At 43.6% G+C, this 26,917-nt stretch overlaps 1 protein-coding gene across 1 annotated transcript; it reads left to right on the forward strand.

Moving 5' to 3' along the window:
* The first annotated feature begins 212 nt into the window (after positions 1-212).
* Positions 213-22,586, forward strand: PGM2 (phosphoglucomutase 2). The gene is made up of 14 exons (XM_064149120.1): positions 213-317; positions 5,743-5,910; positions 7,295-7,401; positions 7,712-7,796; positions 9,374-9,457; positions 10,385-10,578; positions 11,912-12,101; positions 12,248-12,345; positions 17,210-17,390; positions 17,514-17,607; positions 19,083-19,212; positions 20,333-20,522; positions 21,093-21,226; positions 22,186-22,586. Exons 1-14 carry the CDS (start codon positions 246-248, stop codon positions 22,286-22,288), a joined length of 1,830 nt encoding a protein of 609 aa, XP_064005190.1. The 5' UTR covers positions 213-245; the 3' UTR covers positions 22,289-22,586.
* Positions 22,587-26,917: the final 4,331 nt, after the last annotated feature.

A 26,917-nucleotide genomic window follows, 5' to 3' on the forward strand; every position in this document is an offset into this window, starting at 1 on the left:
TCCCAGCGCCGGGCGGCCGAGCCGGACGTGAAGCGGCCCTGGCCCTGAACCCGGGCGAGGCCCCGGCGGGCGGGGCGGAGGTGAGGCGCCCCCGGATCGGCCCTAGCCCCGGCCCTGACCCCGGCCCCGGGCATGTGTGCGGGGCGGAGGAGGGGCGGCCCGGCCCCGGCGGGCGGAGCGGAGCGGGCGTGCCCCGGAAGAGGGAAGGAGCAGGCGGCGGAGGCGGTGGTCGGGCAGAGGCAGGCATGGCAGCGCGGAGCTCCGCCGGGGAAGGCGCGCTGCACCGCGCAGCCCAGCAGTGGCTGCAGTGGGATAAGGTGAGGGGCGCTCAGGGGCAGCCCTTCGGGGCCCTTCTTTTCCGCGCGGGTGCCAGGACGTGAGGGCCCTCCCGGTCACGCAGGAATGTGGTTGGGACGGCGATGGGGGCGCGGAGCTGTGGGGCTCTGCTCGGCTTTGCTGTGGTGTCGGTGCTGGGTGTGGCAGAGCCACTGGCTGGCTCTTGCCGCTGCTGTCGCAGCCCTCTGGCAAAGCAGCGCTCGCCCTCCTGCCCCTCAGCCGGCCCCTGCCGCTGCAGCCCCCTCGCTGCCTCGGGAGCCCCTCTGCTGGGTCTCCAGGTATCGCCACTTTCTCTGGCTGTCAGCTGTGTGGGATTTATTTTGTAGAAGAGCCTATATTAAGCACCCTGGAGGGGTTTAAAAGCCGCAGAGCTGTGGTGCTGAGGGATATGGTTTAGCCCCAGCCTTGATGGAGTTAGATAATGGTTGGACTGGATGATCTTAAAGATCTTCCACAACCAAAACCATTCCGTGATTCTGTTATTCCTAAGCGCTTCTGTTGTAGGGGCAGCTGATAGACTTAAGTTATTAAAGCCGAGAGTGTATTGGCTGTGTTGTGTTTCTGTGTTAAAAACCTCATAGAATCATAGAATCAACCAGGTTGGAAGAGACCTCCAAGATCATCCAGGCCAACCTAGCACCCAGCCCTAGCCAGTCAACCAGACCATGGCACTAAGTGCCTCAGCCAGGCTTTGCTTGAACACCTCCAGGGATGGTGCCTCCACCACCTCCCTGGGCAGCCCATTCCAATGATCTTGTTTACTGTAATACTGTATCCAAAAGACATGCAGGCTTGTTTCAAAGCAGGGGTTGGAGGGGATCTCTGAAGTCCAACCACCCTGCTAGAGCAGGGTCACCCAGATTAAGTCACACAGGAACACACCCAGGTGGGGTTTGAATGCCACCAGAGATGAGAACTCCACAACCTCTCTGGGCAGCCTGTTCTAGTGCTCTGCCACCCTCAAAATGTTGTTTCATTTTTGTGTGAGTGAAACCTCCCGTGTTCCACTTTGTGTGCGCTGTCTCTTGTCACTGGGTGCCACTGGGAAGTGTCTGGCTCCATCCTCCTGACACCCTTTAGCTTCTGATAAGCATTAATACAATGCCTTCTCAGTCTGCTCTTTTCCAGGCTAAACAGCCCCAGCTCTCTCAACCTTTCCTCACAAGGCAAAGCCTCCAGTGCCCTCATCATCCTGGTGGCTCTCCACTGAACTTTCTCCAGTGCTTTGTCCTTCTTGAACTGGGAAGTCCTGAACTAGACAGTATTCTAGAAGGGGCCTTACTAGGGCAGAGTGGAAGTGAAGATGACCCTCCTTTACCTTGGTGGCCACATTCTTCTGCCTCTGACAACGTTGCCTGGTGCTTAGTGGTGCTCATTGTTAACTCCTATATCTTCACTATTCCCTCTTTTCATGTTTTTTCTCCCTTTTCCTACTTTTGCACAGGGACAGTTTAAGATACATTATTTCCGTTCCTGTCAGGGTGCTTAAACATCTTAAGGCTTACCTTTGTGTCATCAGATTTGTTCTTGACAGCACTGTGGGCAGAAGTGAAATATTCTGTGTGTTTCTATAATTGATGTGTGTAGAGAAATGTTTTGCCACAGTAGTGATCTGGAAACACCTTTGCAATTGTTTGCTGCTGCAGCTCCCACTGAGATGCAGGCTCATATGTGGCACCTGTGGTTTGCATGTTTTAATTTTGGTTGTTTGGTTTTTCCTTTACCCAATACATGAAATTTATTCATATGGCTGTGTTGTAACTCACTACCCATTGTCCTTCTTTGGTCACTTCAGTGACTGCTGGGCTTAGCACTGTGCAATGATCTGAGTTTTCTGCAACCTATGTAGTAGTTTGGTAAAGGATCTTCTTATTTCAAGATCATCAGTGAAAACATAGAGTAATGATTTATTTTAGCCTTTTTTTCAGGTTCTAAAAGATGTCATTAGAATCCCTCAAGCCTGTTTCTTCATTAAAACTCCTTTGACAGGTTCACAGAGCAGTTAGCCAGCTCTGGTTTGATTACTCAGGTTGTCAAACCAGCCCTATTGTATCACACCAATTTACGATCAGTTTCTGTGTCTTCCTTTTTAACCCAGTTTGCTTGATTTTGATCAAACAGTCTGGTTTTAATGGGCCTTGCATTTCCATAACTTTCTTGAATCATAGAATCAACCAGGGTGGAAGAGACCTCCAAGATCATCCAGTCCAACCTAGCACTCAGCCCTATCCAGTCAACTAGACCATGGCACCAAATGCCTCATCCAGTCTCTTCTTGAAGACCTCCAGGGATGGTGACTCCACCACCTCCCTGGGCAGCCCATTCCAATGCCAATCACTCTCTCTGCCAACAACTTCCTCCTAACATCCAGCCTAGACCTACCCCGGCACAACTTGAGACTCTATCCCCTTGTTCTATTGCTGGTTGCCTGGGAGAAGAGACCAACCCCACCTGGCTACAACCTCCCTTCAGGTAGTTGTAGACAGCAATGAGGTCAGCCCTGAGCCTCCTCTTCTCTAGGCTAAACAACCCCAGTGTTAGTTGTATCTCTCTCTTATGTGTAATCATTTAATTGTCATAGAATCATGGACTGGTTTGAGTTGGAAGCGACCTTCAAGATGATCAGGTTACAACTCCCCTGCCATGGCCTGGGACACCTCCCACTAGCCCAGGTTGCTCAAGGCCTCATCCAACCTGTCCTTGAACATCCCTGGGCAACCTGTTGATTGTTTCACCACCCCCGCTATGAACAATTTCTTCTGTGAAAGCCTCTAGAAGTGTGATGCAGCATCTCTGGGAACATGTCACAGTTGTCTTTGACCAGTGTGTAATAGCCATATCTAATTGCTCAAAAACGATGAAGTATTTTCATTTCTCAGGGAGCTCTTGCATGTTGCTATTGGGTAACAGAAGAATCCCAATATAACCCTTGTCCCTTTACTCTGATATTAAAATGGTTCCTTTTTGATGTGTGGAGATAGGTTAATATTTAATGATGATAAGCTGCATGTTTCTTACAAAATAATAGTTTGCAAGAGCAAGACTGGAGGCCTAAAAAGGTCCTGCTGACCTAATGGGAAGTTTCTACCTAGATGACAATTACTGAGCTCGTTACCAGGCTGGTTTTATGACTGTGTTCGTTACAGGTTCTTAGGACAGTTACAGTATCACCGAGGTTGGAAGAAACCTCATAGATCATCAAGTCCAACCCTTTACCACAGAGCTCAAGGCTAGACCATGGCACCAAGTGCCACGTCCAATCCTGCCTTGAACAGCTCCAGGGACGGCGACTCCACCACCTCCCCGGGCAGCCCATTCCAGTGCCCAATGACTCTCTCAGGGAAGAACTTTCTCCTCACCTCCAGCCTAAATCTCCCCTGGCATAGCTTGAGGCTGTGTCCTCTTGTTCTGGTGCTGGCCATCTGAGAGAAGAGAGCAACCTCCTCCTGGCTACAGCCTCCCCTCAGGTAGTTGTAGACAGCAATAAGGTCACCCCTGAGCCTCCTCCTCTCCAGGCTAACCAATCCCAGCTCCCTCAGCCTCTCCTCATAGGGCTGTGCTCAAGGCCTCTCCCCAGCCTCGTCGCCCTTCTCTGGACATGCTCAAGCATCTCAGTGTCCCTCCTAAACAGTTCTAACAGACACTCTGAAGAAGGCATTTATTAAACTGACTTGGGCATGGCTTTTACCTTTACTTTTGTGGGGTTTGGGGTTTTTTTGGGAGGGAGGGCAGGAGGGAACAACCTAAGCAATAAAATTCATGACAAGGTGACTAGGTAGTGTACAAAACCTGGTGTAAAAGGCATCATTCACCCTTTACTTCCAAGACATAGGCCTGATATTGCAGCAAAAAGTTTAGGCTGACTTTTAAACTCATAATTGTCATGCTGACCTATTCTGTAATGACACAGGATTATATTTATTCCTGTAATTACTCTGTAGCAATACAGAACTATGATGAACCTCCTACAAGGAACTGTCAGTTACAACATTCTTGGGCTGGTGAATTGGTAATTCTTAAACTGAAAATCATTCTAAGGTATCTAATTAACTTGTTACACCCAGGAAATGTGTCTGGTTTGTTGTTTTTTTTTCCACTTGTTTACCTTATTCTGCATTGCAGCACCAAAAGCTCTTTGGGTTGTTTTTTTTTTTTGAGTATGTATGCAAACTATGGTGTTTGTCCTGAAGCAGCAGGTGTATAGGACAAAGATTAGGGCATCCAGACTCTGGTCTCAGTTTAGGGTGCAGAATGTTCACACCTTGGTATGCAAGCTAACTCAGGTGCCTGCTGCTGTGCGTGCTCTGTCTAGCATACAATCACAGCATTGTTTTGGTTGGAAGACACCTCTGAGATCATCAAGTCCAAACTGCATCTAATTCTACCAAGTCTGGGGCTAAGCCATATTCCTCAGCACCACATCACATCTTTTAAACCCCTCCAGGGCTAGGGATTCATCCACCTCCCCTGGCAGCTCACTGCAGTCTTTGAGAACTTTTAGTCACGAAGTTTCTTCTAATATCCAACCTAAACCTCCCCTGGTGCAGCTTGAGGCCATTTCCTCTCATTCTATCACTTCTTACTTGGAGAAGAGACCAACACCCACCTCACTCCAACCTCCTGTCAGGTTGGGACCCACAGGACCATTCCAAGTCCTGAATTTGGAAGCAGAGAGAGCTGATAACAACAGAGCTGGTAGACACAGCTGAGAGTTGAGCATGCTTTGCTGTTCTTGTGCTGTCTGATGTGGCCTTTCCATAACCACTCAGCACTGTCCTTTTATGTAAGAATTTAGGTCTTGTTGCTCTGCTTTCATCCTCAGGGTTGTGTTTATTTTTACAAGCATTACCTGCAACTATCTTGCAAATTGTCAGGTTTTTTAGTCTTCTGTCCAGTCCTCTTAGTGTTGCTGCTGCCTTCAGTCTTAGCTACTCCTGGGACAAGGTTAGGAATCTGTGGTTTTGAAACTCTACTTCTAGCACTATGGAAGCAACAAATATTTCTCAGCCATCAGCTTGCCTCACTTTCTTACATGTTTAGGTAGACAAAAAGACTCTTAACTGCAAAGATGCTTTTTGTGGTTTGTTGTTGAACCCAGAAAATACTAAAATAAACATCTTGGGAAATCTTTTCCCTAAATGTGATACAGATATATATACTCACACTGCTGTCAAGGCAGCACCTAATGAAGTAAATAAAAATAAGGCATGTTTGAGATTGTGCTGACTTAAAGTTAGGGAGATGTAGCAGGAATTGTGGTGTTCTTGAAGTGGGATGTGATGTTTTGGTACTGAAATAACCCAGTACGGAGGATGGGAAAGGAAATCAGTTCTGTTGAGTAGCTCAATGGTGTTAGAACTAAACCAACCAGCCCTTTCCTAGACCATCTGAATTTTGTGTCTACAGAATCCTAAGACTTCTGCCATAGTGAAGCAGCTGCTGGATGAAGGAAATGCAGCTGAACTGCAGAAATACTTTGGCTCGCGGATGGAGTTTGGCACAGCTGGGCTCAGAGCTGCCATGGGGGCAGGCATCTCCCACATGAATGACTTGACCATTATCCAGACAACCCAGGTACCCACCTTAAGCACTTTATCTCACTCATCTGGTTGTAACTATGGATGGAAAAGCCTCCTTTGTGACAAGCAAAACTCCAGTTGTTGGAAGTAATTTAAATAATAATTATTACCCAAGTGCTGATCTCTAAATACAAGCAGAGAGAAGCTATGAAACTCTTAATATTGAAGTTAATTCCCACAGTTCATTGGCAGTTGAATTTATACACAGCTACAGTTAAGCTGACAGGGATCAGTTCATCCTGAGTATTTAGGCAGCATTTGGCTGCATGTTGGATGCAAACTTCAGTAAATATAGTGAAGCAACATCACAGAATCATAGAGCGATTTGGGTTGGAAGGCACCTCTAAAAGTCATCTAGTCCAACTGCCCCTGCAGGAGGCAAGGGCATCCCCAACTAGATTAGCTTGCTCAGAGCCCCATCAAGCCTGACCTTGAATGTCTCCAGGGATGGGGCCTCCACCATCTTTCTGGGCAATCTGTTCTGGTGTTCCCTCACAGTAAACAACTTCATTGCAGAATGTTAGGGGTTGGAATGGACCTTTGGAGATCATCCAGTCCAACCCCACTTCTAGAGCACAATCGCTGACAGTAGTTCACACAGACGACCTCTCTGGGCAGCCAAGGCTCTGTCACCCTCACAGTGAGAAAGTTTTCCCTTATGTTCACGTGGTTCCCTATGCTCCAGGTTGCACCTGTTGCCCCTTGTCCTGTCACTGGATGTCACTGAGCAGAGCTTGACTCCATCCTCCTGACACTCACTCTTCACACATTTACAAACATGAATGAGGTCACCCCTCAGCCTCCTCTTCTCCAAGCTAAAGTGACTCAGCTCCTTCAGCCTTTCCTCATAAGGGAGATATTCCACTCCCTTATGATGTCCAATTTAAATATACCCTGCTCTAGTTTCAAACCATTGCCCCTTGTCCTACAGACCCTAAAGTAGACCTGCTTGGAGAGAGCTTAAAAAAAAAGGCAACCCAAAACTCTAAACTGCTGCAGCCTGGAGCAATGGTGGATCATCTCCTAACAGGTGTTATAAAACTGAAACACTGGGCTGCTGTTCTCTTCCTCACCTGAGACTGTACAGCTAAATCACTTGTTAGGTTCTGCACTTCAGACTAATTGTGTTAACTGCTTCTTTCAGGAGCTGGTTCCAATTTTTGGACAAGTACTTCAATGCTGTCCAGGTTCACTGTAGTGATTTGAAGGCTTCTGATGTTTCTTGGTGTTTGTTGGTCCCAGATAAATTGAATCTCAGCCCAGTTCAGTGAGACGTTACTGTGTTAACGTCTATGAAGTGTCAGCATCTTAGCCTTAATGCAATGATAAAGTAAATCTTTAGGGGTGAGTTAATGAGGTGGATTTATTGTTGTCTTCAGGGGTTTTGCAGGTACCTGGAGAAGAATTTCAGCGACCTGAAAAAGAGAGGAGTTGTGATTGGTTTTGACGCTCGTGCCCATCTTTCCAGCGGAGGGAGCAGCAAAAGGTACTTCTTAGCTTTTAAGTGTTTTGGAGCTGTCTTGTGTGATCTGCTTCAGCAGGATTTCCTGTCTGTAGATTAAGGTAAGGGATTTACAGTATTTTAATATTCTGCTAGTGCCAGAGCAGTTGTTAGTGTTGTGCTCTGTCTGTTGAGAGTAGTGAGGGAGCACATTTAAATTGGCTCTTTATAGTAATTTGGAATGTATTTATGTGGGGTTTGGGGGTTAAATTCAAGTGGAGAAGTTGTGACATTTAGAAAACTAATTGGTTAGAAAATTAATTCTATTTTCCTGACATCTTTTCTTCTTGTTCAGGTTTGCAAGACTTGCTGCTAATACCTTCATCAGCCAAGGAGTTCCAGTTTATCTGTTCTCTGATATAACACCAACTCCTTTTGTGGTAAGTTTCTCTATTACATCTTCTTATATGCATACAAATTATGTCATAATTTATATACACACAAACTAAAAGACACTTTCAGCTTTTTAAGCTCTACCTGCAGTTTAGTCTTTTCTTCTTTAGCTATATTTAGTTTACAACCTGCACAGCAAGACAAGGAAGAAGCGTAGTGGAGTGTTAGTGACAATGGGATTTGTTTCCAGTCAATTCCTGCTTTAAGGCAAGTTTCTTTTGGAAGACATCTCATTGTTTCTAGATTGCTGTGGAAGCTCAAGTCAGAAACTTGCAGACAAATTTAGTTTTGTTGGTTTTGTTGTGAAGGGAGGGATGTTAGATTCTTATTATTTATTTCCTTTTTTTTTTGAGGGGTATTGAATCCAAAGGAATCTCTTTTTAAATAGCAGGCAGCAGGGTGCAGTGATGTGCTGGGTCGGTTGTTGAAGGTGTCTGCATTTTCCCCACCGGATCACTAGGTGACAGCTCTCCAGAGCAATAAAGGAAACCTCCACCTTTGTGCTAAAAGCAACAGCTTTTCCCCCATACCACTTGTCTAGTGAGTGCTGCAGACAAAACAGTGGGAAGAAGACTTTAGAATCATATAGTTGTTTTGGTTGGAAAAGACCTCTAAGATCATCAAGTCCAACAATTATCTAACTCTACCAAGCCTGGAATTGAATCATGTCCGTCAGCACCACATCTCTGCAGCTTTTGAACACCTCGAGGGATGGGGATTTGATCACTTCTCTGGGAAACCTGTTCCAGTCTTTGAGACCCCTTTCAGCCAAGGAATTTCTTCTTATAGCCAACCTAAATCTTCCTTGGTGCAACTTGAGGTAATTTCTTCTCATCCTGTCACCTGATTCTAAAGAGAAGAGACCCACCTGCCTCCAACCTCCTTTCAGGGACTGGTAGAGAGCCAGAAGGTCTCCCTTCAGCTGCCGTTTGCATGTAGCATTCTTGTATTGGTAAAGGTTTGAGTAGATTTAGTGTCAGATTCTTCATGGTGCAGCTTGAAGCAGTTGAGAACTGCAGTTGATGGCATTTGCTATTAAATTACTGAATCAGGGGTAAATTCAGACTAGACCTGTGGTCACAAATCATGCTTTATTTTATTTTTAAGTAATTTATGAGATCTTTCCATAACAATTCCTCCTTGAACCATGATGGAGCAGTTGTACATAGGCTGCTCTCAGAAGATAGTATGGATAAGACTGCCCCATTTATAGTTCTCAATGCATTATCCCAGCAGATTTGGCACCCTTAAAGACCTCAGATGCCTCAAGTCGTTCTGCTGCAGGCAACACACGTTCAGTTTCCTTCTATAAAACCACTACTCTATAGGTCCACAAAGCACCTGAAACAATACTAAGAATATCTACATGGGGAAAATGCACAAGAAAAAGCAAGGGCTGAAGCTGTGCCACAGGGGGTGTGGTAGAACAAGTGCTGCACAGCCTGTAGGAATCACATTTGAGCTTTCTTTTCATTCAGCAGAATGGTTGTATAGCATCTGCATGAGAATAAGTAATATCTACTGCTTTGCACATTCCAATTCAGATCGTTTTCTCTTGTTACAGCCCTACACAGTCACTCATCTGAAGCTCTGTGCTGGAATTATGGTTACAGCTTCACACAACCCAAAACAAGATAATGGGTACAAGGTATTGCTACCTAATCTCTTTCCTGGCTTTATGCAAACTCTTTTTTTTCCATGTAGAGACACTAATGTTATTGTATATAGTTTCTGAAACATAAATATGGAAGTTGGGGGATGTTTTTTGTCCTCTAAATAGAAAACTAAAGCATTAACAGAGATGATCTCATGCTGTCTCTATCTCCAGAACTTCATATCTGTGTAAATATATATATATTGGTGTTTCCTGTATTGGTGTTTTCATGTTTGGATGTTTTATTAATTGGGTTTATTCAATTGAAGTTATTTTTTTCTTTACATTTTGTTATTCATGTACCTGGCCTGGTGTCTTTCCTTAAACTTGTGGTCTGGAAACTACCAGTAGAAAAAAGTGTGTAAACAGCTGCCAAAATATAAATGAGTACACCTCTTTGTGAATGTGTGTACCACAAAAAGAACACCTGGAAACTTACTTGAATGTGTGCTTGCTGTTGTGGCAACACTGCAGCTGTGGGCAGCTGCCAAGTTCTTGTGCCTTTCTCCTTACTCTTTGGTGGTAAACATGTTTCACCCTGCACTCTTCCTTCCTCTCAGCTATAAGTATAATACAGAGAATGGAATTAAAAATCTGGAAGAAAGTACATGAAATAGTGTCTGCCAGCCTTAGGGTTGGTAACTTGCCCACAGGCTGATGCTTTAAATCTTCACAGTAAATGAGCTGGGTCTTCTTTTGTGCTTCGTTTATGGATTTCAGTATCTTCTGATAAGATTAAACAGCTTTTTTACAGAACAGAAATGGGATGTGAGAGGAAACACTGAGAATATAAACAGAGGAGTACTCTGGGTATACTTTAATTTGCTGTAATACTCTACCAAATGTACAGCCAGCAAAGAGAAAATAAGAAAACCAACCTACAAAATTACTGACTAATTTGTCACCTTGCTTATTATTTAGGTTTACTGGGAAAATGGTGCTCAGATCATTTCCCCTCATGACAAAGGAATTGCTCAGGCTATTGAGGAGAACCAGGAGCCATGGCCTCAGGCTTGGAATGACAAGCTGATTGATAGCAGCCTGCTACTTCATGATCCATATGCCACAGTCAATAAGGAGTATTTCAAAGACATCCAGAAACAGTGCTTTCACAGGTAGCTGGGGGGGACTCTGCTAAAAGCATGGGATCGTCCATCTGGTATGTCAGCAGGACAGTTTGAATTGCTGCAGGTCAGAGTGGCCATGATCCAGTTCTGTCTGTGCCTCCTGGTCACCTGTGGTGAAGCAACTGGTGAAGCCAGTTCACAAAGCTGGTGTGGCAGAATCTAACCCAGCAAATTGAGCCATCAGTTCATGAACAGATCATTTCTTTGTATTTGCCTAACCACACACATGAACCAAGTGCCACAGCAACTCTGAGGTTGTCTTGTGCATGCTGGGGTAAGTTGTCTGGTGGTCCAGCAGCTTTAAAGTGAGCTTCTAAGAGAAAAGGTGAACCAGGCTGTTAAGCCAGTTCTGGAAAAAGGAAGTCTTGATCTGTCATTCTATTTTTGTGTGCTCCTGGTGGCACTTGCACAAGCCTCTTCCTGTCCCTTGCTCAGTGAAAACTAAACCAGTGGCTGTTTAAGGGTTAGATGAGCAGCAAACTGTTAGATCTGCATAGTTACATCAAAAGTTTAACCACCAGTAATAATGCTCTTGTTAAAAATGAAGCCAAGATTATAAAGCTGGGGCCCTGTGAAAAATCAGGCTGAGAAGGAGTTCTAGGCTGCTTTTTCAGAACAGGAGTTCAGTGTCTCCTAAGGAGTTTGTTTGCTGTTAGGTACGTTCTGCACCCTAGGTGGTGTACTGCATGAGAACGAGTGTGCTCAAAAGAGGTCACTGCGTTCACAGGCTTTGGTGCCGGTGTAAGTGACAGAGCTGGGCATGAAGTCTTACAAACCAGTTGTATTTATTCTCCACTTACCTCTTTTGGGGTGCCCAGAGTGTATGTACTGTCTTATTCTACTCATAGGCACATGGCAGGACATTAGATAGCAGGAACAACTCAGGCTGCTGAAAAATGATGCTCTCCCAATTTTCAGGCAGTAACCTTCAAAATCTAACCTCTTTTAATTTATGACTTTAGCAGTGGTCTGGAATTGTGAGTCCTCTTTGTTTCTGCATGTAGTCAGTCTTCATAGACAAACAGAATGGCTTGAGTTAGAAGGGACCTTCAAGATCATCTAGATCAAGACACATCTCCTGTCCCATGGGCAGAGACACCTCCTAGACCAGATTGCTCAATGGCCATTCCAACCTCATTTTGAATGCTTCCAGGCTCAAAGCCTCCACAGCTTCTCTGGGCAACCTGTCCCAGTGCTTCATTACCCTCATGGGGAAGAATTGCTGCCTCAAGTGTCATCTAAATCCAGCTTCTTCCAGTTTGAAACCTTGTGCAGATTACTCTTCCACATCCCAGTTTACTGTTCATGTGTTTTATTTCAGGAATATAAACAAGGCTACAAACCTGAAATTTGTTCACACTTCTGTGCATGGAGTGGGTCATAAATTTGTGCAGTTGGCCTTCAAGGCATTTGACCTTAGCCCTCCTTTTGCTGTCCCAGAGCAGAAAGATCCTGATCCAGAATTTCCAACAGTGAAGTATCCAAATCCTGAAGAAGGCAAAGGTGTTCTGGTAAGTACCTTAATTTTTTTTCATAGTTTTGGGTGGATTTGATTTAAAAATTGATTTAAAAACTATAGAGAGACAACAAAAAAATAAAGCTAAAATATTCTTTGGGAGCATTAACACTCATCTGGTCTTGCTTACCACTTTTCCAGACACTGTCTTTTGCTTTGGCTGAAAAAGATGGGGCAAAAATCATTTTAGCAAATGATCCTGATGCTGATCGACTTGCAGTGGCAGAGAAACAAGAGAGGTATGGTAATTCTGATACATGATAATAAAATAATAGGAATAAATTTCTGTTTTCTACTTGTGCTAGTTTGAAGCAAGCTAGAATGTTTTGGTAACAGAACTAGATAACGGGCAGTGAAATGAAAACAATTGATGTCAACTTCTCTCACAGTCACGCTGAGAACTCTGGGAAGAAGAAAGACTTTTTCTCCATTTTGTTTCTCACTCTTGCTTTTGCCTTAGACCTGGTCACATCTCATTAACCCTGCTCCTACTAACCTTGCTCCCTAACCTCTTGGCTGCACCTCTCTTCTTCCTGAGAACTGGGGTAAGGTTGAGAGGGGCCGGGGGGAGGTGTTGGGGTGGTTTGAGAGCCCCTCCTGGGGACTCAGGTTTCTGGGAGGGGAGTTGTGCTTCTGTATTGTTTATCCTTTGTATATTTCTGTATATAATTGTATATAACTGTATATATTGTAAATAGCTGCTTGTAAATTCTGCTAGCTGTAAATAAATTGCTTCATCTATATTCCCAGGGTCCGTCTGAGTTAGCTGGGGCAAATTCAAAAGTGTGGGAGGGGCGGGGTAACCCCCAAACCATCACACTACTGAAATGCCAGGCATCTCTGGGGGGGTCCCTGCCACCTGTGTTGCAAAATAAGGTTAAATAGTCACAGTAGTTGTTTTGGTTCTGAAAACACCTAGAAATTAGAGGATTGCATGAAGCAGAGCACAGTGGGGGCAGTGAATGAGATAATGACTACTGTGTGTATATATGTAATATACATGTATATGTGTGTCTGTATATATATATTTATATATGGTTTTATATATACAAAAGAGGAAGAGAATGTTAGGAAAGTAACAAATATGAAGTGAATTTCACCTCAGAAGTGATAAGTTTGAGGAAAAGAAATAATTACAATAAAGAGTTGTATTTCTTTTCACACATATCAGCAATTGGTATAGAAGCAAAGGATTGTCTTGGTTGGAAAAGACTTCTTAAGGTCACTGAGTCCAACCATTAACCTTACTTAACACCACCATGGCCATTAAGCCATGTCCCAAACTACCATGTCCACACTGTTCTTGAACATCTCCAGAGACACTGATTCCACCACCTCCCTGGGCAGCCTGTTCCAATGCCTGAGCACTCTTGCAGGAAATAAATTGTTCCTAATACCTAAACTAAACCTCCCTGGCACAATTTCAGGCCATTTCCTCTTGTTTTGTCACCAATACTAGAGAGAAGAGACCAATCTCCACCTCACTCCAACCTCCTTTCAGGGAGTTGTAGGGAGCAAGGAGGTCTCCCCTGTGCCAGGGTAAACAACCCCAGTTCCTTCAGCTGCTAGCTCACTAGACCTATTCTTTAGATCCTTCACCAGTATTTTTGAGTTGCTGGAGCAGGTCCAAAGGAGGACAATGTTCTAGTAGGTGAGAGGCCCAAAAGTGAACCCAGTATTTGAGATGCAGCCAAACCAGGGCTGATTACAGGAGCGTAATCACTTCCCTTCTCCTGCTGGCCAGACTATTCCTGCTCCAGGTCAGAGTGCTGCTGGCCTTGGCCACCTGGGCACACACTGACTCATGTTCAGCCAGCTGTTGACCAACAGCCCCAAGTCTTTTTCCACCAGACAGCTTTCCAGCTCCAAGCCTGGGTTTTAACTGTGGTTGTTGTGACCCAAGTGCAGGACCTGGCACTTGTACTATGACCAAAATAAATTAATATATGAATTACAGGTCTCAGAAATGTGTTGTGCATAGAGGTGGTCACCAGGGACTTTGGGTGAAATACTACCTGCATTACCTCACAATGAGTGAATGTGGTAGAGTTGTGTTCTTCTGTGGGTTCAGGCTCCAGGCACACAGGAAAAATCAGCTGATTGGACCTGAATTTATTTCAGAAGTTACTGCACAAGCCAGAGGGCAAAGGCCATCAACAAGAAGGCCAACAAGTGGTTAACCTACTTGCTGCAGGGGGGTTGGACTAGATGACCTTTAAAGGTCCTTTCCAACCCAATGCATTCTATGATTAGACACTCTGGAGAAGCCTGAATAAATAAATGCTTGACACTTCATGTACTTCAGGCATGCACAGAAGCTTGTGAATTGTGGTGGCTATGCTTTACCCCATTAAGGGTAGGCTTCCAGTTAGAAATTGTTACTGGCAGGCTGATAAGCATCCTCTCATACTATGTTTATTAAATAGTGCCTTGATTATTCAGGAGAGCCTTTATAGTTCCCTGATAATCTCAGGAATAGGGAACATCCACGTTCTTAGTTGAGTCCTCAAATACTGTTAGGCTGGGCATTTTATAACCATTAGATGTTTTGGGACTTGCTCATTTCCTCACTTCATGCCCAGTGTTACAAACCTGCACTTCACCTGAAGCTTTGTCTGGGTTTGTTACTTCTCAGTAGAGTTATTTTCACTCTTTCCTTCAAAGACCAGCTATCCATGCATTATTTATGTGTGTATATCCCATCAAAGAACAGGATCACAAAAGCTAACCTTGCTCAAGCTAGGGTCTTCTCATAGTAGTTTTTAATGTGTGAAAGTGTGACCTCTCTTTCTGACTCAATATTGCCCTGCTTTTATTGCATGCCCCAAACATTCTATCTATCCTTCTACAATTATTTTCCTTTATAGGCTTAGTTACATTTGATGAATGAAAACAAGCTGAAGCACTGTGCTTGCAGTCATATCTACAAAGAGTGGTGTTTCTCTTTTTTGCATTTTGTCAAAGCAGAAACTAATCCAAGCAGTTAGAAATCATAAGTCTTTAATGGAAGTGAAACTTCAAGGTTTTCATCTCAGGAAGGAGCAGAGCAGAACTCTGCTGCTGAGCCAGAAATGGAAATAGTATAAACTAATTCCCTGTGTATGAGAGCTGGAAGAGGAATATAACACCACAGCAACAGCCCTTGGTCCCAGGGTATGAGATAGGGCACCTGATGACAGTGACTGTGGATGATGCAGATACTTGAACCTGTAAATGCAAATTCTAGAAATCCAGGCAAATCAGGCAGTGCAGGCATCCATTTTGCTCACCAGATAATCTCATCTGGTCTTGTAGCAGCATGAAAGATGGGAGTGTTTTCTTTGGGACTTTTTAAAACTCATCTGGTGTTACAGTCCAAAGGAGGCTTCTCTGCCTTCAGCATGGGCACTGTCTGCTGCACCTTGGGCAGTGTTAGCTGGAATACCCTTACTGTAATGCTTTGGGCCTGTGCCAGCCTCCTTTAGCAATACAGCACTGAGGAAAAGCATAAAAAGCTCCATTTTGTGGTAGTTGTGATGGGTTAAAACAAGAGTGCCAAAATCACTGGTGGTTGTTGTCTGATGGCTGGAAGTTTTTAGAGCCCTGAAGGGGGGTGTCAGTTCGTTGTGTTTAGCACCACTGAGAGCGTGGTGCTTTCCTTCTGCTGCCTCTTTGCTAACTGTTTAGACAGTTTGAGTTGTCTCCCTATTTTCCAGTCTTCTGTCCTCCTTTCAGGTTTGTGCTGTAGCTGCTCAGACACTACTCCCACATTCATGTAGCCTCTACAGTCTCTGTCCTTCTTCTTTGACAGAAGCTCCTGCTCGAGCGCGCTCTCTCCGCGCTCTTGCGCATTGCTTTGTGCCTGTTGGCAGCAATAAATGCAGGAGACTGAGTCTGCTTCTCTTTCACCACAGGTACTGTTTCTGGAGCTCTTGATTTTTGTCACTTTGGCACTGTCTTTGTCCCCTTTTGTGGCTGGGAACTTTAGGGCAATTTTGGTATCTGTCATTTTCCCTTTCGCCTTCAGTTTTTCATGTTCCAGCAACACATCCATGATAATATTTTATTTCTTATTACCTGTTAGAGATTTTTTTCTTCTCAGTCTTCTTTGGTGCACAATTTAGTGTATTTGGGATTAAATAGAAGGTATTTGTTGCTGAGTCAACTAAAAATACTGATCACTTGAGGATTGTCTTTTTGTGTGTCTGTGCTTGTCTTATTCATGGGTTTTTATCATCTGCTGGATAATGTTGTTTTACTTAAAATATGTTGGAAAAGTACTCTTCCATGTTTGGATAAACTCAAAAGCTGCTGTGTGTGATGGAAGAGGTCTGTAACACTTGAGAATTCTTTGGAGGAGGAAATCTGGAGTCACAGAATCACAAAAATGTATCTAGTTGGAAGAAATCTCAAAGATCATCCAGTCCAACCCTGGACCCAACACTGAAGGGTCAACACTAAACCATGTCCCTAAGCACCAGGCCCACACGGGTTGAACACTGCCAGGAATGGTTACTCCACCACTGCCCTGGGCAGAACATTCCAATGTTTTACAACCCTCTATGTGAAGAAATATTTCCTAGCATCCAGCGTGAACCTCCCCTGGCTCAGCTTGAAACCATTTCCTCTAGTCCTGGTGCTTGATACCAAGAAGCAGAAACTGCCCCCTTTTCACTTCAACCTCCATTCAGGCAGCTGTAGAGAGTGATGAGGTCTCCTCTCTGCCTCCTCTTCTCCAGAGTGAACACCCCCAGCTCCTTCAGATGCTCCTCATAGGTCATGTGCTCCAGGCCCTTCACCAGCTTCATTGCTTTTCTCTGTTTGTTCCTACTGCACACATAAAAACTTGTTACTGCCACTGGTTTTATTTGCTTGTATTCATGTATGGAAGAACCAGCAGTTGCTTTTTTCTTCTTTTTATTCCCCTTTTTTTCCCCTAGTATTATCCTTTGAATTCCTGTACTTTTGGTTATTTATGTTTTCCCTGATGTACTTTCTGTCAGTTATATGTTTTTCTCACGTGCTTTCTGTTGTTCCTGTTTTAATCCCTATGGGTTTTCTGTTGTTTCTATTTTATTTCCTCGTGTTCTTTCTGCTACTCCTGTTTATTTTTTTTCCATGCAGTGGTGAATGGAAAGTGTTTTCTGGAAACGAGCTGGGAGCTCTTTTAGGCTGGTGGATCTTCACTTGCTGGAAAAATCACAACAGGGATAATTGTGCTGTTAAAGATGTCTACATGTTATCCAGCACTGTTTCCTCCAAAATCCTGAGAGCAATTGCACTGAAGGAAGGCTTTCACTTTGAGGTGAGCTGTTGCATGTAATTCCATCTTCTTCTGTTTGCTTACCTGCATGGTCTTGTGTCTTTATTAAACCTTGCTTTGCTTTTCAATGTTTTTTTTCCCTTTTTCCTCTCCTCACTGCTGTAGGAAACACTGACAGGTTTCAAGTGGATGGGCAACCGTGCCAAACAGCTGATGGACCAGGGAAAAGCTGTTCTTTTTGCATTTGAGGAGGCTATAGGTAAGAAACAGAACATTATGGTCTGGTATCCTGTAAAATAGTGACAGAAAATGGGAATGTGAAGGTGCTTATAACACAATGGGTATATTTCCAGTGAGTAACTGATATCATCCATTTGAACAATTCCTATCTGTGCTGGTTTGAGACTAACTGAAATTTTTACTGAGAGAAATTAAATCCTTAGCTGTGGAAAGAAAGAAGAAAAACCTGTGCCCTGTATCACCATTCTTCTGCTGAGAAACCCAACTAGTCGAAATATAGCTGAGACAGGCACTTCACACACACACTGCTCAGCTCTCACTTTGGGCTGTGCCTTCTTTCTGGCAGTCTGGTCTCTGACTGACTCTGCCTTTAACTCTCTAATCCACCTAACCCCTTTTTTCCTCTAACCTCTTTGTCATCTTTTTTTGACATCTCACCTCAGATCTCCAGATTTCTCACATGAGATATACATGGGCTGATCTGGTTATTTCTGAAGGGAGGGAAAGAGGGAGGGGGAAGGGAGTTTAGGTCGGGAGCCATCCTGGGGCCTTCAATTGTTTCTGGGAGGGGCACTGTGTTTCTGTGTTACTTTTAATTTGTATTTAACTGTATATATTTGTGTATATGTATGCCTGTATATTGTATTAAGATGTAAATACAGCTTAATTTCTTAATTTCCAGCCATCTAAATCTAGTCTGGGTGATTTTCTGAAGTGTGGGAGGGCAGATAACTCCCAAACCATCACACTATTACTGATTTAATACCTTACAGCTCTGCTTAGCACAGAGTATGGTGATATGGGCCAAGTGGATATGTCTTCAGTAGCATGGCTACATAGACTTGGACTGCAGGTTCTGCACAAGCTGTTTAAAAGAACCCCAAACCCCATATTTTTCAGATTTCAACTTGAGGATGTTTAGCTGACAGCTTGAAGCTAAGTTTAAAAATGAAGAAAAGACAGATAGACTTCCCTGCCAAGTTAATTCTTGTAAACTGGAAAGCCATGGGGAAAAAAGCTATGAATATGTGGTTTGGGTTGGAAGGGACCTTAAATATTATCTAGTTCCAAATCCCCTGCTATGGGCAGGGATATCTCCTCCTAAGCCAGCTTAGCTTGTTCAAGGTGTCCCATCCAACCTGTCTTTCAACACTTACAGGCTCAGAGTCTCCAAAGCTTCTCTGGGTAACCTGTTCCAGTGCCTCACCACCCTCACAGGGAAGAATTTCCTCCTAATGTCTAATCTCAATCAAGTTTCTTCCAGTTTGAAGCCATTACCCTTTACCTTGTTAACTTCATACCTTTGTAAAAAGTCCCTCTCCAGCTCTCCTGTAGCCACTCTCACATAATTGGAAGGCTGCTAGAAGGTCTCCCTGGAACTTTCTCTTCTCCAGGCTGAGCAAGCCCAGCTTCTTCCTTCCTTCCATTTTCTTATTTCTTCATAAGAATATATTAAATATAGCACGTGAAATATACCTGATTTCTTTTCTCTAGGGTATATGTGCTGTCCTGCTGTTCTGGACAAGGATGGTGTCAGTGCTGCTGTTATAACTGCAGAGATGGCAAGCTTTTTGGCCACCAGGAACTTGACTTTGTCTCAGCAGCTGAAAGCTGTCTATGATGAGTGAGTTCAGCTTTCAGGTTTTCCCCATTCTACATGCCAGAGTTACAGATTCACAGACTGCATCAGATAGGAAGGGACCAGCAAAGGTCATCTTGTCCAGCCACCCTGCAGTGAACAGGGACACCTCCAACTAGATCAGGCTGGTTAACAACCTATAGTATGTGAAGAAATAAATTGGACTATTTTATTACTAACACAATCTGTGTCAGTAGTAATCCTCTAGAAAGAACTGCCTCATGAGCATGAAAATATTGATGACTTCATTTTGTATAGCTTCAAGGTGTTTAAAAAATAGTCATGTCACCTTAACTAATTCCTGATTACTTCATAGAATTATTTTGGTTGGAAAAGACCTTTAAGATCACCAAGTCCAACCATTATCTAACTCTGTCAAGTTTGGTGCTAAACTATCAGACAATCAGAGTGCCATCTTGGAAGGGACCCCAAAGATCATCTGTTCCAGCCTTTCTAGGTGGTAGTGTAGTTGAAATGAGATGGCTCAGTACCCTGTCAATCTGAGTCTTGAAAGTGCTCAGTGTAGGGGAATCCACTGCTTCTCTTGGGAGATAATTCTAATGTCTAACTGTTTTCATGGTGAAACATTTTCTTCTGAATTCCAGTCACAATCTCCCCAGGAATAACTTGTGCCCATGTGCCTCAGCATCACATCTTTGCAGCTTTTAACTACCTGCAGGGGTGGAGATTTAACCACCTCCCTGGGGAGCCTGTTCCAGCCTTTATGAACCCTTTCTGTCAAGATGTTTCTTCTAATGTCCAACCTAAACCTCCCCTGGGGCAACCTGAGGCCACTTCCTCTCATCCTATCACTTGTTCCAACACCCACCAGGATCCAACCTCCTTTCAGGGAGTTGTAGAGGGCGATGAGGTCTCCTCTCAGCCTACTTTCCTCCAGACTAAACAATCCCAGTTCCCTCAGCTGCTCCTCACAAGACTTTGTTTAATGTATGTAAAATAGGACAATTAAGCTGTTGAGCCCTTTTCAAAACTGTAGGAGGGTGAAGTGATTCTACAGTTGAGTGACCATGTATAGATTCTTGTTTTGTAACGTGTGGTGTGCACCTCTAAGAAGAACACTGCTTCTTCATTTTTGTCTTTACAGATATGGCTTCCATATTACAAAAGCTTCATATTTCATCTGCCATGACCCTAAAGTTATTCAACAGCTTTTTGACAACCTTAGAAATTTTGATGGGAAAAACACATACCCAAAATCTTGTGGTAGATTTAAAGTCTCTGGAATAAGAGATCTCACCACTGGCTATGACAGCAGCCAGCCAGATCAAAAGGCTGTAAGTATATTTTCTTTGAAATGATCTGCAAGTCATCCAAGAATGTATATACACATAGATAAAACTCTCTATGCTTTATCATGGTACATCCTGAGTCTTGAAATAAGTTAGTTTGAGGGTGATTGTTTTGCCTTGGTGGGAGGATATGGAGACTGGGGGCTGGTTAAGTTTTTTTGGTTTGTTTTCTGGTGTTTCTTTCTCTTGAAGAGAACAGTCTGTAAAGAGAGGTAGGAGGGTTTTCCTCTCTTGCTGCAGCAGCAATCTTGCATCATTTTCTTGTAAATTTAACTGTACTGAGATGTGCCTTTGAGTCTTTTAATTTTTTTTTTCAGAATCTATGGGTTTTTTTTATTCTGGGAAATGCCATGAGAGTAATTTGTGTTTGCAGGCAAAATGTTGGCTGCCTATCAGATCATAGATGTAGGGTAGAGCTGTCATTTGCCTGTTGTGGTCTCCACAGAACAAAGGAAACAACAGAGTTTAATTTCATCTGATCGTGGGTTTTTGTCTTAAGCTCATTTTATAGAGTCAATTTCCAAGCTTCTAAAAAAATTATTCTTCTATTTCCAGATACTTCCCACCAGTAAAAGCAGCCAAATGATAACTTTCACTTTTGCTAATGGAGGGGTAGCCACCATGAGAACCAGCGGGACAGAACCAAAGATCAAATACTATTCTGAACTCTGTGCACCTCCTGGAAACAGGTATTGTCACTGTGGGAAACAGGTATTGTGTGTGGTATTGGTTAGGGGGGGAAGGGGTTCTCCATAGTCAAATAATATTCCTGCAGTCCCTATTTCAGTGAATGAATTTGTGTAAAAAAACTTCAGTTCTGCAAAAATGTGTTGATGTCCTCCTGTTGTCGTTGAAACTCCTTTGAATCTGGTTTCATATTCAGTGAAAACAGTATCAAGAAAAATATCCTGCCTTAATTGAAAGTAGATCTATCCACTCTTTTTTGCATACATAATTGCTTTAAACTTCTATAACTATGTATAAAGTGTTCAAATATGTTTTGAGCTTTCATTTTTAGCAATTATGTCCTTGACTGAGCACCTTAGAAATTAAACAGTCTTAAAGATAAGCGATTATTAATTCACGTGATGAAAAATTTAATGCTTCATCACAGATTAAATTCATCTGAAAATACTATTGCAGGTATAAAAACTATATTTCTAGTGACTTGTATTCAGTAATAGATCATCTTCTGAATTCAAGCTGGATGTTTTATTTTAGTTTCTGTTGTGGATTTGTGTTTCTCCCTTTTAAGTGCCTTCGTGCACTTCAGTTGGAAGTGAACACCAGCACATTACCATCTTAGGAAGAAATTCTTCAGGGTGGCAGGAACAGGCTGTCCAGGGAGGTTGTGGATGCTTCCTGCCTGGGGGTGTTCAAGGCCAGGTTGAATGAGGCCTTGAGCAGCAGAGTCTAGTTGAGAGGTGCCCCTGCCCATGGCAGGGAGGTTCAAGTAGATGATCTCTCTGGTGCCTTCCAACCTATGCCGTTCTATCATCATTAATCAAGTATACACACTTCTGGTACTGGTAGAAAATGTTTGTCTAAGATGGTACAACAGACTGAAAAGCTATACAGACTGGCAGTCTGCTTTTCCACTTCCCACTGTGACACTGCTTCCTGGTTTTGTGTGTGTTTTGTTTCTCAGTGACATTGAGCAGCTGAAGAAGGAACTAGATGAACTGGTCAACGCTCTTGAAAAACACTTCTTCCAACCAGAGAAAAATAACCTTCAACGAAAGACTGAGTGAAATAGTAAAACTGTGAGCTTTAATTGGGTTTTGCAGCATTAGAAGTGTATTATTTAAGAAGTAAGGATTTTTAGGACCAAACATCTGAGAGCTCAGGCTAAAAAGACTCCTGCTTTTACAAAGAGTTACTCTGGGTACTCTTGGATCTAGTATCTTATTTTGGAAGAAAAGAGCCTATACCCTTAAAGGACCAAAAAACCTCAGTCAGTTGAACTAAAAGCTTTATGAACTAAAAGTCATCTGCAAATGTATTTCAATCAAAACCTGTTTTAATTAAATATTATAAGTAATATCCTAATTTCTGAAATGCAGCCTCTTTTGCGGGGACTCTTCTCTCTTGTGCATGCAACCTGGTAACACCATGAAACCTCACCTAGGCTTAGACTGGCAAAGCAAGTTCTTCTGTTAACCAGAAGTACTGGAAGCCTGTGGTGAGACTTGGGCAAACTTGGGTTTGTTTGGGTTTTTTTCGGAGGATGGTGGCCCACATAAACCAGAAAGTCAGGGCAAATTTGCTGAAGAGCTATTTCCCATAGGATTATACATAATATTCCAGGTTAGAGAGTCTAAGTATACTAACCTCTCTTTTATTATCCTGAAAATATTAAGAAGATTAAGCAGAAGCTTCCATTTTCCTCCACTGCCTGCTGCTCTCTGCACTCACAGAGCCTGAGAGGGTTATTTGGAGGTTACCAGCTAACTTCAATACAATGGGTTTCTGCAATTTCAAGACTTGTTTTGGCTATTACTGCATCTCTTCACAGCCCCTGTACTTCTTTGGTAAGCAAACCTCTTTGCCAGAATGGCTTCTGGTGTCTCGTGGAGAATTGACTAGTTGCCAGACCAAACACACCTTAAATGAAGCAGATTATTAATAAGAGAACAAACTTGCTAGTGCACCCTCAGGAAATACCTACTTACCTTGCTAGCAAAAGACACTCACTGGCTGTCTGCTTTTAGAGGTATCATCAGATGACACAAGGAAAGGAGTAGCCTCTGCATTCTGTGGATGTCTCACCAGTTTTTCTTGGCTGTGAAGAGTGAAAGGTAGCATCTGAATCATTCATGCTGAGATAGAGCTAGCTCTGTGGCCTAGAAAATTGGTGTTAAAATCACTGAATCATAGAAACATTCTGGTTGGAAAAGACCTTTAAGATCAGCAAGTCCAACCATTATCTAATTCTTCCATGTGCTAAACCATGTCCCTCAGTACCATATCTCCGCAGCTTTTAAACAGCGTCAGGGATGTGGATTCAACCACCTGCCTGGGCAGTCTGTGCCAGCCTTGGACACCCCAAAATAAAGTAATTAGAAGGATACTGAGGAAACAGTATGCTATCCCTCAAATCCTATGAAAGCCAAAACTATAGGTTAGTTTGTGCAGAAAACAATTGTTCACACCCTCCACTTTCATTTCCATTTTGTTTGCATTAAGCCAAAGCTGAGCCAGGTTTTTATTCATGACTGTTTGGTGCCTTGAGCAATGCAGCCTGTAGTCCTAAATAGGACCCTACGGGCTACTAAACATAGTCTTAAGTATAAAGGAAACCTCAGTGTTGGTTTCCCTGCCATCAGCTTTGTCACACTGCATGAAATATCTGCACATATCAACTCCCATTGTCCTTTCCTCATGAAAATAAAAGCTAAGGACAAAGTAAAGTGTTTAAATAAATACCTTTTATTTTAGACTCTCTTTTTTTTTTAACACACACTAAGTGTGCTGAAACAGTACCTTTGGTATGTCATCCATCTGAACTGAGCCTCAAAAGCAATGTAGAGCTTCTTAACACAATGAGACAGACCCTTTCCACCTGACCTTGTGCCAGTCTACTTATCTGGGTTTTTTTCCTGATTAAAGAAGCATAGAATCAAGCAGGTTGGAAGAGACCTCCAAGATCATCCAGTCCAACCTAGCATCCATCCCTGTCCAATCAACCAGACCATGGCACTAAGTGCCTCAGCCAGGCTTTGCTTCAACACCTCCAGGGATGGTGCCTCCACCACCTCCCTGGGCAGCCCATTCCAATGCCAATCACTCTCTCTGTGAAGAACTTCCTCCTAACATCCAGCCTATACTTCTCCTGGCACAACTTGAGACTGTGTCCCCTTGTTCTATTGCTGCTGCCTGGGAGAAGAGACCAACCCCCACCTGTCTACAGCCTCCCTTCAGGTAGTTGTAGACAGCAATGAAGTCACCACTGAGCCTCCTCTAGGCTGAACAACTCCAGCTCACTCAGCCTCTCCTCATAGGGCTTATGTCCAGGCCACTCACTAGCTCTGTCGCCCTTCTCTGAACACATTCCAGTATCTCAGCATCTCTCCTGAATTGAGACTTTTTGTTCATGAAATCCAAAAGCAACATGATAAATGTTTTAATTTTGGGTTTTTTGTTGTTTTTTTTTTTGTTCCTGGAAGTATTTTGAAAGTTCCAAGTCCCAGCTCCTGCCTTCTGTAGAGCTGAGATGGGGAAGGATGTCAGGACCATACATAAGATGGGGCCATGAAAACAAAGCTCTCTTATTAAGGAGTTAAAATCACAAACTTAGGACTCAAGGACTTCTCAATAGTAGATGTTCTCTGTTTCAATTACTTGAAGTTGCTGGCTAGCTGAGACCTGGAATAACAGGTGTGTGGTAAAAGTTTGTGAGACCCAAGTGGTGCTGACCCATCATAAGGGGCCCCGTGCACCAACCCGTGTTTCTGAGGCTTCCATGATAGATAAGCTGAGATGTGGCAAGAGCTGAGAAGAGAAGGTAAACAGGAACCCTACCCACTGCTCCCTAACCCTACTGTTGCAAAGGTTCCTCTTTTATTCTTGCCCCTCAGCACATGAGGGCCAGCTTCCCTTCATTTGAACAGGCTGCCCAAGGATGTGGTGAAATCACCATCTCTGGAGGTGTTCAAAAAATGTGTAGACATGGCACCTTGGGACATGGTGGTGTTGGACTGATGATTTGTCTTGATCTTAGGAGTATTTTTCAACCTTAATGAGTCTGTGATTTATGAAGAGGCAGCAGGGAGGCTTGAAAAAACAGAGGTTAAGGGGGAAGATTAAACTGAGAGCATGAGGAGATTGTGTACTCCAGACTCGTGCAGAGCAAAACTGAAAGGAAACAGCTCCCACATGCAATTGTTCTGTCTTTGACATTTTGACTAAAAGAAAGGAGGAGGAGCAGGAGAATGGAAGATTGGGCACCTGATTTTCCTAACTTACCCTTAAGTTGTTCCATCTGCTATTCCCAGTGGAATGCCTGACTATGTGGAACATCCTCCCTTGCGGGAAGGTTGTCTTTTGGGTGTGCAACATGATGCTTGGTGTAGGGTGCCCTGCTCTGGCAGAATAAGCAGAAGGATGAAGTTTGCAGGGGAATTGGGATCTGTGTTGTAACTGTAAGCCATGACTTGCACATGTTCACAGACATAGCTACAGTTTCAAAGCTTGCTTATCCCCCAGGGCTCAAGTTCTCTGTGCTTGTTGCTTTCAATACAACTTGAAGATTGCACCAGTTGTGCATCTGGGTATGGAAGAACAACCTCTTCCTGGGACAGGCTAGGTTTCTGCTGAGCTGTTGTCATTATCGAGAGGGCATCCACATCTACTCTGGGCAACCCATTCCAGAGGCTCACCACCTCAAACTGAAGAACATCTCTCTTAAGATCCAGTCCAAACCTACTCCATTCCCCTTTGTCCTATTGCTAGACACCCTCATTAAAAATCCCTCTCCAGGCTTCCTGTTGGTTCCCTTCAGGTATTGGAAGGCAGCTGTAAGGTCCTTCCAGAGTCTTCTTTTCTCCAGGCTGAACAACTCCAGTTCCCTCAGCCTCTCCTCACAGCAGAGGTGTTCCAGCCCTTGGTCGTCTTTATGGTTGTCTTCTGGACTCATTGTTCTTGTTGTTCTTATGATGGAAGCACCAGAATTGGACACAGTATTTGAGGTGGAGTCTCACCAGAGCAGAGTAAAGGGACAGAATCACCTTTCTTGACCTGCTGGCCACACTCCTCTTGATGCAGCCCAGGATATGCTTGGTGTTCTGGGCTGCATGAGCATGCTGCTGGCAAATGTCTTGGAAGTCTAGCAGTGGGGCCAGCAATGAGCCTGGCAATACACTGATGATATGCTCTAGAACTTTTAAGATGGCTTTAGAGCATTCTGAGAAAGAGTACAGATAAGGTCAAGATGATGGCCAAATCTGTTTTGTTCTGTTTTCTCACAGACAAGGAACTCACTCGCTCTATCCCCTGCTCTGCTCCAGAGAGAAGTTCACAACCTTCATCAAGTTGGTTGAACAGTTATGACAAGCCAAGATGAAACCTGTTGTTGCTAGAGTCTTTACTAACCTTGTCTTGCATCAGAGAAAGAGGATCTAGAACTGAAATAAAGAACTGAAACAAAGGCAGTAGAAGTATTGCAAACTGTAGAGAAGTCAGCATGGTGAGTTGGAATGGGTGCTAAGCTACCACTTCTTACTGCTGCTCTAATTCTTCCACCCAAGCATTGTGTAAGATAATGAAGCCAATTTAGAGATGACTAGTCCCAGAGAAGACATTAAATGCAACAGTAGCCAGCCTTGAACTGGGAGCACAAGCATTAACATTTTACCTAGAAAGGCCAATGCCACAACTAGAAT

Source organism: Pogoniulus pusillus, chromosome 9 (assembly GCF_015220805.1).
Source record: "Pogoniulus pusillus isolate bPogPus1 chromosome 9, bPogPus1.pri, whole genome shotgun sequence".
Classification (NCBI taxonomy): domain Eukaryota; kingdom Metazoa; phylum Chordata; class Aves; order Piciformes; family Lybiidae; genus Pogoniulus; species Pogoniulus pusillus.

Bases quoted from the DNA above. Each gene is read 5' to 3' on its own strand.
- PGM2 (XM_064149120.1), top strand. From the start codon at position 246: ATGGCAGCGCGGAGCTCCGCCGGGGAAGGCGCGCTGCACCGCGCAGCC. The intron at 12,102-12,247 runs GTAAGTACCTTA...CCACTTTTCCAG, and splicing joins AAGAAGGCAAAGGTGTTCTG to ACACTGTCTTTTGCTTTGGC. The intron at 12,346-17,209 runs GTATGGTAATTC...TTTTCCATGCAG, and splicing joins GTGGCAGAGAAACAAGAGAG to TGGTGAATGGAAAGTGTTTT.